General features: G+C 38.1%; 1 protein-coding gene across 1 annotated transcript in view; it reads right to left on the bottom strand.

Annotated features, from left to right (window-relative positions):
- The window catches only part of LOC122801316 (extracellular calcium-sensing receptor-like), a 243731-nt gene that overhangs the window by 146132 nt on the left and 83107 nt on the right, over positions 1-14492 (bottom strand). The window contains exon 4 of the mRNA XM_044070860.1: positions 11902-12741. Coding sequence (XP_043926795.1) covers positions 11902-12741 — 840 coding nt within the window. The remainder of the gene's footprint in view (positions 1-11901; positions 12742-14492) is intronic.

Here is a 14492-nt window from a genome sequence, read left to right as displayed (position 1 = left end):
GCTGTAGCACACTTCTACATATTGTAGTTACATAAGTATGTACTGTACACTGAGCACAACACTCATTACTTCTTCTGCCACCATTCATTTGGTTATTAAAGCTGTGAGCATGGCAGGGTGTGCTTCTCTTTGTCCACAGGGAATTTGCAAACAGCCATATTTCACTGCAGCTGAATGTCACTTCAGCCATGTGTCCCCAGTCAAATGTACCACAGGGAAATATCTCGCTGGCTAGGTGCCTGAACCCAATCCAAAACTGTCCTGGGCCTCAATCAATAAGCTTAAATCCAAGACATGCTACACTGCCAACACCAAACACACAGAAACAAAATGATACTATTACCAGTCAGTTAAATACCTGCTTTATACAAACAGTACTGTCATTAACCAACTGGGTGACTAATCAAGCTCTTGAACTCCCTACTCAGTCAGATAACCTCCTTCAGCATTTCTCCTTCCAACACGTTCTCACAGATAACATTAAAAAATACTTCAAAAATGTAAAGCCTAGTTAAAAAAAAACTTTAAGCCTACTATAACTGCCCCTGACAATCTACCTGGAGAATGTCTTAAAATAGCAGTTGAGGTTATTTTATATGCAGTTTCAATTCTGATAAAACAATCTATATCTGAAAATAAAGTTCCCACACTATGGAAAAAAATCACTCATTATCATACCTCTCCACCTGGAAACATCAAAAATCTGGACAAAGGCCCCTGAAAAGTAGGTACAACTGGCCAAAAATTGGGACACTTATTAACATAAAATTTGCATACATAATTATATAACCATTCCCACTCCAATGAAATTGTGGGATAGCAATGCGGAGATTGATGTCACTAAATAATAATATATAATCTCAGACATTTCAATTACATATTTCATATCCCTCACAAAAATACATAATAACGTAAAATCTGATATTCTACCAACTATCTTGAGTTTACAGGAGCAATATTTAAAATCTGTCCCTATTTTTGGGCCTTTGTCCCACCATTATTTTTGCCTTTGTCTAGATTTCTTGCTGTGAGATATTGAGAGGTATGTATGTGCCTGACAACATTCAAAGTTCAATTGTTGTCAGTTTTGTTTTAAAGTCATTATCTTGAGACGTTTAACTAGCAAGCATATCACCATAAAGTGGTGGGGGCAGACTGCTTTTAACTTAAGTCAGAGCCAAGGAAGTACAAAACATTTTAATACATGCACTCTTGTTGCACACTTCAAAACTAAACTGACAAATATTCCAATTTCCAAAATACAAGAAGTTTCCCCCATGTCACTAACTATTGCACTTTAAATGTATTATCCATATATGTTTAAATGTGCAATGTGTGCATACATTGTCTCCCTGTTGGCTCCAGTTGCTCAGAATATGCTTGTGCTCTGTTCAGGCTTTGTCAAGTACGATAGTTATTCCCATGCTTCTCAGTGCACCCTTTGCCTTGATTCAAGACTCCAAGCTCATGCAGAAGAGAAGCAACAGGAGGTTAATGTACCCAAAATGGACTAACAATGTACAAAAGACAAGACAGGTGCACTGAATGCACATATCAAATCATCCAGATGAAATCAGTGCAGTGGTTGCAGAATATTGGCTACTTAAAGAACCTGGCAATGGATTTATGGTTCTTTATGTCATTTATATTTTTCTGCCTGAGAGCTCCTATGCGAGTGAACTGGCTGCTGACCACCTCCACTGAAGTAAGAGAATCAGTGTGCAAGACCATGTCGGCAAGTTATGCGCCGGTCCGAGAAAGAAACCTCAATATCCTGTGACTACTTTCCTTCAGTTCATTGGAGCTCGAGCTTGACAGTGCAGAGTGCCTTGTGGGCTGCCCACAGCTTACTGACATATCTGATTGAGCGCTCTCCACTGGATACCAGAAAGTGAGGCGCCTTGCGGTGCACTAAGTCACCTGCTGGGTAGGAGAGAAGGAACCTTTGCAAATGAGTGGGAGAAAAATCGCTGCCTCTCAGTTTTAGGACCTCAGAGAAAAGCAGTAACACGTACAGTCAGACACATATTAATATAAATCAGGGTTCTTATGTGTTCTCATACCTCTCAAGTCTCAACTGTACTTAATTTTCAGGGGTGTCCCTGACTTAACTCAAATTTACCTCTGTCCTGCTTAATCCCTCCTAACGCTGGTGATTTTTGGAGAAATAACTAGTGACTTACACTTATGACTATGATTACAGTTATAGACTTCTTTTCTTTTATGTCAGAAAAAAATAATATATATATATATATATATATATATATATATATATATATATATACATAATTATGCTATGTGACTGGATTTGTCCCTGAATCTGTTAAGATTTGTCCTTGATTTGTTGAGAGAAATGTGTGCTCTGAGTAATGTAGCTTTCATTTTTTAGCAGTCAGTTCTTATTCTGAAGGAGAAGAGTAAATGAAAAAGTGGGAGGTAAATGGGAAAGCTCAGAAAAAATGAAAAGAGGTGATGTACTGTGGTTGGAGCCAAGAAACACTTTGAAAACTTCATTGCAAAAGCACTATTCCTTCTGAAACATACAGTGACTTGAAACTTCTTTAAATAAGGAAATGAACCACTGTATGCTTTTTTTCTAAAAAAAAATTAGACTAAAGTTACAGCTTTGGCTTCAATTTATTGAATTAAGAAATAAGAAACTTGGTTGAGTGCTTTCATCCGTATTAAAACAGTAGAAGGACTTCTCTTCAAGACAAGGCACCAGAGTGGGGACAGGGAGTTAGTCACAGACCTCAACTCCTTCTAACTTACTTAGTCCTTTTGTGCACCGCTGTACAGATGGTTCACCAAATGTAAACATCACGTAACTTATGCATTACTAGCCTATTGAGTCCAGTACCATATATTGATATTAAGCATAAAAACAGAGGAATTTAAATACTGCACTTACACTGCAATGAGGATAATTACTCTAAAAGGATCCCTAGAAATGCTGAAAATGAAGAGAGTGAATGCTGGCCAGAAAGCAATGAACATGCACCCAAAAAATATTGCCACAGACCATTGTTATTTATTTACACTAATGCTGTAACTGTGCCACAACAGAAATTTCCATCTGTTCCTTCATACAATGCAGTAATCCCAATACATGAAATTAATGAAAAGCACGTCTTCAGGGCAATCTGTATGATTAAAAGATGTTGTAGCTTCTCTTCTCACTAGCAAAACAGACATAAGTAATACAAAGCTTAATAGATCAGTCAGCTGTCTAGGGGTCTAGTGCACTTTTGTAAATGGTATGCTTTCTCTTCAATTCCAGGTCTCTGGCTGTGTGACATAAGGGGATGTTGTGTCTTTCGGCTTTTCCCGGTTAGGAGTTGCCACAGCAGAACTCTGGTCCGCTAATGATTGGTAGTTGATTTTTACGTGCCGAGTTACCAGCCCTGACATACAAACTTCAATGAAGGTACGCCCATTCATGCATGTCTCCACGCAGAGGACGCTCTAGCTAAGAATCGAACCAGACAGCGTCTTACTGTGAGGCGATAACGCTACCGCAGCACCATCACTGTGAAAGCCCTGAAACAACTGAAGTTTTCTTATGTTTTGAAATCTCCCGCTTCTCCAAGTGTCTGACAGGCAGTCAGGCACTGCCTCAAGAAGCTGATATCATCATGCATGCCCCTGCACATTGATAACATTGTAGGATATCCTGGCAATGACTTGATGATGTCAGCAGTACTTTAAAATTGAAAATAAAATAAAAAAGAAATTGGAAATTGAAGGTGCCACTCGGAAATTCATGAGACCCATTATTTTGGCCTCAAAACCAGTGAATTCTGAGGAATTCAGTATGGTTGAGAGATATGCTCATTATTCCACTGCACAATGGTGGAATCAATAAAGATCCTCCAAACTGCAGGACAATTGCCATTTTATCTCCGCCATGAAAATTATTAGAAAAATGTATTCATATGCAGCTTCTCAAACATCTAATAGATAATCAGCTTCTGTCTGCTCATCACAGAACTACTGCTTTACTGAATGTTGTTAATTCTCTCAACAACCACAGAAATACCAGAAGCCTAGTCTCCACCATCTTCCTAGATTTATCAACAGCTTTTGATACTGTCTCTCACAAGAAACTTACATAAACTCTTATCTTTAGGGCTCATCAACTCTTCACGTCAGTGTTTCCATAGCTACCGCTCAAAAAGAGTTCAAGCAGTGAAATGGAAAAATGATTTCTGTACCTTCTTGCCACTACGTTATTGCTGTTCCACAAGGATCTATACTAGGCCCAATACTTTTCAACATATTCTTCAATGAACTCTACATGCTACAGAAATGCTACCCTAGTTTGATATGCAGATGACTCAACCCAAATCTGATCTACTAAATCTCTCTCTTTCTCTAAATTCCAAAACCTTTTACAGCAATCCTTCGTATTGATTGAAACATGGCTAAATAATTTATAACTACTTCTAACCCTAAAAAACTAAATTAACGCTCTTTACCATATAACACATTACTGCCAAAACAACATTATTCATTATCATCATTGCAAACAAAACCTTGACAGGGCAAGTTTGTTTGTTTGTTTGTGTCTTTCGGATTTTCCAGTAATCTACACAAAATTACTGACTGGCATCATTGATGACCAGCTGAAATTCGACCACCGTGTATCACGCAGTGTTAAATAAACTCATCAAAAACTAGGTACACAATACAGAGTAAAAACCTATCCCACTGATATAGCCAGAAGACATATAATCTTTATTTACTGCCATCTCTCCTCTATGCTGCCCAATCTTCACTAACCTTCAAGTCTCACAACTGTCCAAACTTGAGCAGCATTATAATAAAATAACCAAATCTGCAATATTCTATAGCAAGAGAGCACAACAATGCCTAGCCCTCAGTGAATTAAATTTATTAGAACTACCACATCACTTGGCTCTTTCTCATCTAACTACAATACACAGACTTCTCTATAAACTAGAAAATTGCCTAGCCCTTGACAACTTAATACAATACTACTCCCCCAATAAAATTTTACAGTCTAAAGAAAAATCACTGACTACTATTAACAAATTATCTAACACTGCAGGTGACTCTCTAAATTCAAATAGTGTAGTTAAACTATGGAACCACATCCCACTACCTCTGAAATCCTTACAGAATATAAACTCATTTAAAACACAACTAAATCTTCATGTGTCAAATCAGTCGATCTGCTCATGTACATCTCCAGGATAAATGCAACTTTTATCTTCAGCTTGCAATATCATCAAACCATTTCTCTTCACTTTGGAATCCTATGCCCACAAGCAGTCTTATTAATACCTTAATAGCATTACTAGCAACTCCCAGCTATATACATTGCTGTGTGACACTGCTCAATCCATACTCTATGCTTTTCATATAAACCTTACGATAGCCAAATATATAATTATGGGTCTATATCAGATCATTGAATCACTAATACGCAAACACCTCTTCGTCAAACATCTACTCAGCGAATATACTAATCATCAAAGTAAGTTTTCAGCAAAAATGTTTCCTAGGACATAACGATGGTTGGCCACCATCTGGAATTTGCCCTTTTCCCCACTGTAGGGCGATCTCAGAGTTGATATATTTAGTTATGGGGGTGGGGGCATAGCCCCACCCACCTGCATATGTGTTATTTATTTATTTTTTTTACAGTCGCTTGGGCGGACTACCATTAGTTTGCCCTGGGAATGTTTTCATTGAAAACTTAGTTCAATGATTAGTTTGTTCACAATATGTGTTCAATGAAGAGGCGTTCACATATTAGTGGTTCGATGATCTGATATAGACCCATATAATTATCTCTGAACCTGCTTTAGACTCCATCTCTTAGTTACAATATTAACATTTTCTTCCATACCTAGTTCTTTCCCTCACCTCCATTTCTTTGAATTTCTAAGCATTAATCACATGATCTGTTACTATCTGACAAACTCACTAATACACCTCTTCACATGCTCAGTGTTCAAAATCTAATATGCATAAGTATCTTTTGTACTGTAATAGTTGCCTCTATTTATATGAGTGAAATCTAGTTAACAAATATATGCATAATTGTTAATGTATATTACTTAATGGCTTAATGTTGGTTTATGTATATTATTGAATGTCTGTTTAAAAGTGTTTGGAAAATGTTGGAACTTTTCTCCCCAGGCCTCGTATAAACCCGGTAAACACAAGCAAAATAAATAAATAAAAATACAAATTTCCAATATCATGAAAAATTATTAACTCAAGCCTGAAAACATACTTCTGAAGAACATACTCTGTATAACTCCTTCATCAGGAAGATATGTTCCCATATTCCAGACACTTAATTTTTCTCACTCTGGGGTCAGACACCTTTGGAGTTTAATGTATTACTCAGGCCAACTTGGTTAACTTTCTTCTATTTTGAGCAAATAAAATCTCGGTTTCTTACCAAAATCTGCAGAATAGCCATAAGCAAAGGTATTCTACTTTCACAGTTAAACAAAGTTCATTTCGCAATTAAAACACACTTAGTCGCAGAATCCAAAACAACCTCCACACACATTCAAACAATAACCAATAACATTTGTAGATTTATTAGTCCCCTAAAAATAAATACCACAGTAAAAGAGAGAAAAGCAAAATGGCTTCCAGCTCAACAAAAGGTTACCTTCTCCTAGGATCCCAGTTATTGAACATCCTGGTTAACCAGGCCTTCTCTTCCATAGCAACTAAACTAATTAGGCCATCATCCTCTTACAGTTTCAGAAACCACACTCGCTATGCCCCACACTGCAACCCCCTCCTCAAAAAATAAATAAATAAACCCCATTGTACATATCACGTCTTCGCCATACTAAGTCCAAATATCAGAGAAAGTATTCTACCACAAATAAAGGACACCTCATCTTACCTTAAATTTAGAACTCAACTAAAAGCCCACCTCCACTCATCAGCCAAATGTCATTGCCTCTCCTCCAACCATATCAGCTAATCTGAGTTATGTCACTCTTGCTTTCTCCTAATAGTAACAGTCTTGCTGTCCTTCATATGACATCTTGTATTGCACAAATCTACACTTCTTAGTTGCATCATTTTCCTTAATACAACTTCTCCTTCCATTTACTTAAAAACTTTGACAACCTTCACTCCACTCAACTGTCCTTTCAGTCTTGGTTAGACAACACACAGCTGTAATTAGCATAGACACTTAATTTTCTAAATGGTATGCCTCTTGATTTATTGTAACTAATGTAATTACAAGTGTATATACTTGTTACATTTTTTGTAAGATGATAATGGTATTTTGCAGATGCATAATTTCATTATAGCCTTACAGCTTCTCCCTAAATATAATTCTGACTTTCTTTGTTTTTCCAGGCTGAGGTAGAAATTGGTCACATGTGATCAGTGCACTACCCCACATTTTAAATAAAGTGAATTAAACTAAAATAAAAGCAGCCTGAAAGTGTGTACTGCATTGCACTAGTTTCCAGTGTTGTGTGAAGGTAATTAAGTATCAAGATTTAGGGGGGGAGAGGAACTTGATCCCCACATAAAATCAGACTTAGGGGTTCATAGCAGAAAGAATGTTAGAACTGCAGTAGCTTTCTCTGCTAGCATTTTTGTACATTACTGGAATGCATTTGCATTTATAACTTAAATAACATACAAATGTAGTGGTGCAGTGGTAGCGTTGTTGCCTCATAGCAAGAGGTTCTCCTGTCCGATTCTCGGCTGGAGTGCCTCCTGGTGTGTGTGCCTGCCTGCATGCCCTCCCCGAAAGGTGAAAGCATTGATGAATGGTGAAGTGATCGAAGGGGCAAGCATCGGCTGTTGGCTGGGCACCAAAAAAGCAACTAACCAGTCAAAATTTACTTTGTAGTTCAGACTGGTTGTGCTGGGAAAAGCCAAAAAGACAAACAACAACAAAAGACAAAATGTTAGTTTCTGTTTTGGGTCTTGCACCACAGTGTCCAGGTCATGACTGAAAAGGTTCTGTTCACCAGTTCATTTACCCATATATCAAACTGAAACAAATAGTGAAATGACTTCCACCCATTTAGGCCAGCTACTGCACAGGCAAGGACAAAAGGGGGAGGTGTCTCAATCTGTATTAGCAACAAATTCATCTTAAGACTTGTCAAACAAGATGATGCGCTTCAGCTTCTCCACGTCAAGGTTTCCATAGGCAAAGTCTCATATTATAACATATCCTTGCAAGCTATAACCCATAGCTCATGCTAGGACGTATTGGGATGATTACACAACCCCAAATTTATATGCCCAGAGATTCCTAGACTATGTAAACACAAACACCCTGGACCATATAGTATTTACACCCACTAGGGTTAAAACTTACTCAACCTGGTATACACAAACATAGAAGAATGCTGCACCCCACTAGTGTTGTGTCCTCTTTGGTAAGGTCAGACCACACATTTGTCTCCTTTGTAATGAAAAGCAGTTCTGTGACCTTGGCTAACCCTGCAACATTTAGAAACTATTCTAAGGCAAACTTCCTACGACTAAGTGATAACTTGTCAAAATTTCAAGCTCCACCCAAACCATGAGAACACAGCTACCTATGTAGAATTGTTCTCAGAAATCCTGTACAATCATGTCAATAAATGAATAGAGACAGCTGTGCCCAACAGAAACAAGCCCAGAACTAACTCAAAAAACAAAACAAACCACCCTGGTGGAATCCAACCATAAACAGGTTGTACAACAAAAAGAAAAAATGAAAAATATCATAGCCAAGATTAAGAAATGGCATGCCAGGCAGGATAAAAACACTCACATCAATCTAAACAAACAATTAAGAGGGAAACTTAAGTCTACTAAAGCCAGATTTGAGGTAAAAATATCCTCCCAGGCAAAGGACAAGCATGAGGCATTCTTTAGCCGTGTCTGAAACCTGAAAGGCAGCACACAGCAGTGTGCAGAACTGACTGTTAATGGAGCCACCTACACCTACACAGAACTAGTAGATATAGCAGTTCTGCTTGCTAACAAATTAAATCCAATTTTAGACCTCCTCTCTCCTCCTAGCCACCCCCTCAAAGGAAATACCATCAAATGTAACCCCCCCCCAAGTATCACTATAGAGCAGGTCCTAGATGCACTCTCTAAGGCCAGATAAAACATAATGATGGGCCCCAGTAATATCCCAAGATGCCTCATAAATAGCCTAAAACATGACTTATTGGGATCATGTGAGTCACTGCTGAACCACAGCTACCAGACAGCCTTTGTGTCACACAAATGGAGAACTGTAACAATCATCCTTCAACACAAGGGAGGGTCAGCATTGGACCCTGTGAACTACAGACCCATAAGTCTGACTAGACCATGGAAAACCTTCAAACACTGGCTCTAACCCAGCTTGGTTTTGTGAATGGCAGATTGTGCCTACTCAGTCTGGTGGACTTCTTTGAGAGGGTCACCAAGGAAATGGATGAGGGCAAAATGGTACATACTGCCTACCTTGGCCTAGCTAAGGCATTTGATACCCCACTTGGGCATTTAAAACAAACTCATGGATATAGGCTTAAACACCTATGTTATACTCTGGATAGCTGGTTGGCGCTCAGATATCACCCGGGAAGTTAGGATAGGTGAAACCATCACCACCACAAAGACACCAGTTGCTAGCTGCATCAAATCTTTTTGTCATCTACTTCTTGGAAGTCAAGGCCAATATCAAGGCCCTCTAGCTGACCAAGTGTGCAGATGGTTGCAACCTAGGTACAGCTGTAGAATTCCCCCAAGAAACTAACATCCTGCTGAAGGGCTAAAAATGATAAATGTCTGGTGACAAAGCCATGACTTAAAACTCAGTGCCAAGAAATGTGTAATAGTACCTTTTGGGAAATCGGCCACCCAGGAAATTACCTCACTGATAACACATCTCGAAGAGCAGAACCAATAATCAAGGATTTGTGTATGTATATAGATAACGACCTGGCTTTTGACCAACGTGTATCTAAGGTAGTTTAGGAAATTTTGTATTTCGCTCAACTTATAAGCAAGTGCATGGCATCTAGGTCTAAGGAAATCATCATTCCACTGTATTCGACCCATCAGTGAGTACAATGCCTTCGGTATGTACCGGACCAGGCACATGCAACAACTGAAACATCGACAGAGGTTCCTCATAAAAGGACTCAGGGAGTAAACAGCATGTCCTATGCAAATGGCCTCAAAGCTCTATCACTACACATTGTTTCTTAAAGTTTGTTGAGATGATAGCTATGCCTGGCATACAAGGCACCCTTAGATCCCACTCTGATGGACCTTTTGCATATCCACAAAATGAATAGTATCAGAATTATTCTATTTAGGGATTTAAACTTTGCTTACAACATAAATAGAGCATGTTGGTAGGACAGGTATATGACTCAGAGAATCCCCTTTCTCTGGAACAGGATTCCCATCCACGGGAACCAGAGTTCTTCCCTAACCCTATTCAAGAGAAACCTGGACTGAGGGATGGGAAATCCGAAATATAACCCGGGTCTAGCACCTATGTCAGTAATGGACAAAGGCAGCCTGTAAATTCTGACCTAGCTTAATATACACCTTAAAATAACCTCTAAGGCACATAAACTTGTGGGATACATTTGGGAAGCCTAGCTATACTTACAAAGGCCAGCACATAAAATCACAGCATACATTTGGGATGACTGGCTAGGCTTCTAAAGTGGTTGTTAGGCTAGTATACACCTATGAATATATGAACCTAATGAGTAAAACATAAATAAATGACTTGGGAGATTCTATTCTGTTCTCCTGTACATCTGTAATTGTACATTTATTACTGGCTTGAAGAGGGTTGGAAAGGATCGCTTGGCCAGTCTGTTTACCCAGTCAACTAATAAATAATAAATAAATAAACTGTGGTATTTCTACCTCAATAATAGATATAATTGTGGAATTACTTCTGGAAGATTGAATGGCTGGATAGTATAAGCTAAAAGAACAAGAAACCAAGTGAACATGCGTTCATGACTGGATGGTAATGGCAGATAGTAATGTCTTTCAGCTTTTCCCGGTTAGGGGTCGCTACAGAGGAACGCCATTCCACTTATGATTGGCAGTAGATTTTTATGGTGCCAAGGTGCCAGTCTGATGCCCAACCTTCAACGAAGGCACACCCATTCATGCACACCCCTACTTGCATGTCTTTAAACATCACTCAACCACAGGGAGGACATGCAGACTCCACACAGAAGGTGCTTCAGCCGAGAATTGAACCAGAGAATCTCTTGCTGTGAGGTGACAACGCTAGCCACTGCACCACCGTGGCCTAATTATCTGCCATTACATTACCATTACTTGAAGGTAATGGCAGATAATTCTACAGAATTGTCACTGATGCTAAAAATAAGAAATGCCCTAGAAAATAAGCACAGAGTCAGCCAGATGTTAGTCTCTCCTTCTCAGTATTAGTGTCACTGCAGTAATAGATACCATCAGTTTTCTAACAGCACCTCCTTGTGCAACAGAATAAAATGTTTCATCTGAAAATTCCAGTTGTGTACTAACTGTGACATTAACTGAGTAGATGTATCTGGGATTTTGTTTATGTCTGTGTACTCCATGTAGGTTGATATACATCTATAATCAGATGCACAGAATTAGAACCACAAAACGTGGAAACACAAGGCAGAAACACTTGTTATTCCACTTTACAGATGCACAGAATTCTGCATGTCCCCATAATGCAAAGCTCCTTGGAAATTAGATGGAAATCATAGGGCAGAATGAATATTTTCAGTAATTGTTAGGTTATTTACAGCTTACATTATAGAAGCAAAAACCATCATGAGCTGGTTAAATAATTCACACATACTCACAAAAGTCACTTCTTCAGAAAAAGTAAAACATGTACGGTAGAGCATAGTTTCCTACCTCCCATGGTTTATAATAATCAATATTAGCACATGTGCCATTATCAAAAGGTCCTTGCCCAAGTTCGCAGGAATGCAAATTGTGCAGTGCATATGCAATAACATATACAGCAGTGTACACATTATATGTGTATGTTAATTGGCTTATGTCAAGAAAATGTAATGGAGACTGATGCAGATTTTCGGCCCCAGTGCAGTATTTTATATGTCCTTCTGTGTCATTAAAGTTTGTTTCCATCAGACCATGATCAGTCCACTTGCAGCCAAAGATCAGCTCCCAAAATATTTTTAGAAAAATGTCATCTGGTGTCAAGTAAGGATGACTGCAATAAAGGAATTCTGCAAATGTGGGCATTGAACCTCCACGGAATATTAAGCCTATTGTGCCTTGCAGTGTTTTTAGGAAAATCCTTTTGGAGAACATCTGTGAATCAGACCATCCATCACTAGCAATCCAGATTTTACCAGTTATATTATTAGCTGCAATATCTTCCATCACAGGATACAGGCTGGTGTTAGAAGAAAATATAACCACTGCTTTAGCAGAAGATTTCCTAAGCACTTTAATTAGTCTCTGCATATCCATTTGTGTAATAATCATTGGGATTGTTTCATAGAACTCTATACAGACTCCAGCTGCAACAAGTTCTTCCCGAAGCAGCTGGCTGCCTAGCTGTCCATAGTCATCCCCCTCAGCTAGAATTCCAACCCAGGTCCAGCCAAAGTGCCTCACAAGCTGTATAAGTCCAAACACCTGGGCATCATCACTTGTAATTGTCCTGAGAAATGAGGGAAACTGGAGCTTGTCACTGAGAGCCATAACAGAGGATGCATAGCTGATCTGAGCAAAACACAACACATACAGATTAGTTCATACTGTGGAAACAAATGATTGGTTACTATGAAATTAATCATCACACACTAATAAATGTCTGTATATGCTATTATACCCAGGTCATGCTATTAGTCAAATCTCCATTTACTGATACAGCTTGATCTTAGCTGTTCTTATTAATAACCAGCAAAAAATTCTATGGTCTGGAATACTGTCTTGGCTTTCAGTTATACCAAAAGGTTTTTAGCATAATAAATGACAAAATACTCAATTGTAGATCATAATAAGAAGGGCTTGCCAAAAGTGTGCAACTGAACTGGACTGAAAAACTTTTTATTGTGACTATTAAACATTTTCCTCTGATAACTATAAAGTATATGCTTGAGCTTTTAAAGGAAATTATCAGTTTTATACTTTGAGTGTTTACCAATAAAGTAGTGTTTTGGTCAGGCATACTAAAAATGTTTCTGTGAAATAAATTTAAATTAATAAATGTTAACAAAACTAAGATCCGCACTAGCCATTGAATGAAAATCATTCCTAATCTGATGGATAAACCTAAATTCATCAGATTATCACTCATACCTTGACAATCTAGAACATCTGAGCTCCATAAATTGAATTATCATATGGAGAATATTTGTAATAGGAATAAGCAATATTTATATTATTTTGAACAGATGTGGTACTATTGCAGATTAGACAGAAGTCTAATACAATATAAATGTCTTCTTATTGTGTAAGTAATTAATGTTTTTATGAAAGATAGATGACAAAAAATTCAATCATAGTAAAGTAGGATGTATAATATATAAAACCTCAGTAAAAGATTATAGCACACAGTTATTTAACATATTATTATATTATATTATATTATATTATATTATATTATATTATATTACTAGCTGTACCCGCCACGCGTTGCTGTGGCTCAGTCTGGTTAAATGGAAAAGAAAGAAAAGAGAAAACGCACGTTTCTAATATGTTTAATTTCACAATGCTTGTGGGTATACAATATTTTCTGTTGTTACATTGTCTGTGCAGATATAGAGATTGTCTGGTTTGCCGACTCTAGAACACGCAAAATATAATTGTCCATGTGAGAAGCAATCTGTGTGTAGATCTAAATGACACAATTCTAAAGATTGGCCCTGAGCTTTTTTGATGGTGATTGCAAATGCCAATCGAATTGGGAATTGCAATCTCTTAAATTGAAATGGCATATCCGTTGGAATCATAGGAATGCGAGGAATGAGGACATCTTCACCTTTGAAAGGTCCTGTCAAGATTGTTGTTTCTATGACATTGCTCATTCATTTTTTTACTGCAAGCCACGTGCCGTTGCAAAGCTTTGGCTGGTTGATATTTTGCAACATGATAATTGGCACGCCAATTTTCAATTGCAGTACGTGTGGTGGCATCCCTGGCAGATCGAGTGAATTCAAAAATTCTGTTGGATACTTAACCGCTTCATCTGCTTCCACAACAGTGTCGACAGACTTGTATGTGACTGCCTCGCTTTGAATGTTAGACTGAATAATATTGTTAAGTTCGTAGACATCTTTGTTCCTGGCCGCAAGAATAGCTCGTTCAGTCAGCCAATCGTGATTCTTATAATTGTTTTGAATATTGGGAAATACTTTTTCAACCAATTCTTCTTTTGATGTCACTAAATTGCAGAAGTTATGAGGCAATGAAATTCGTCCTGAGGTCAGATCAACCGGCACCTTTCCGTTCCCAATTTCCAGCAATTGATG

Source organism: Protopterus annectens, chromosome 4.part1, assembly GCF_019279795.1.
Source record: "Protopterus annectens isolate FY-2018-M chromosome 4.part1, PAN1.0, whole genome shotgun sequence".
Taxonomy (NCBI): domain Eukaryota; kingdom Metazoa; phylum Chordata; order Ceratodontiformes; family Protopteridae; genus Protopterus; species Protopterus annectens.
The sequence above is the reverse complement of the archived record's forward strand: the minus strand, read 5'-3'. Positions and strand labels throughout refer to the sequence as shown.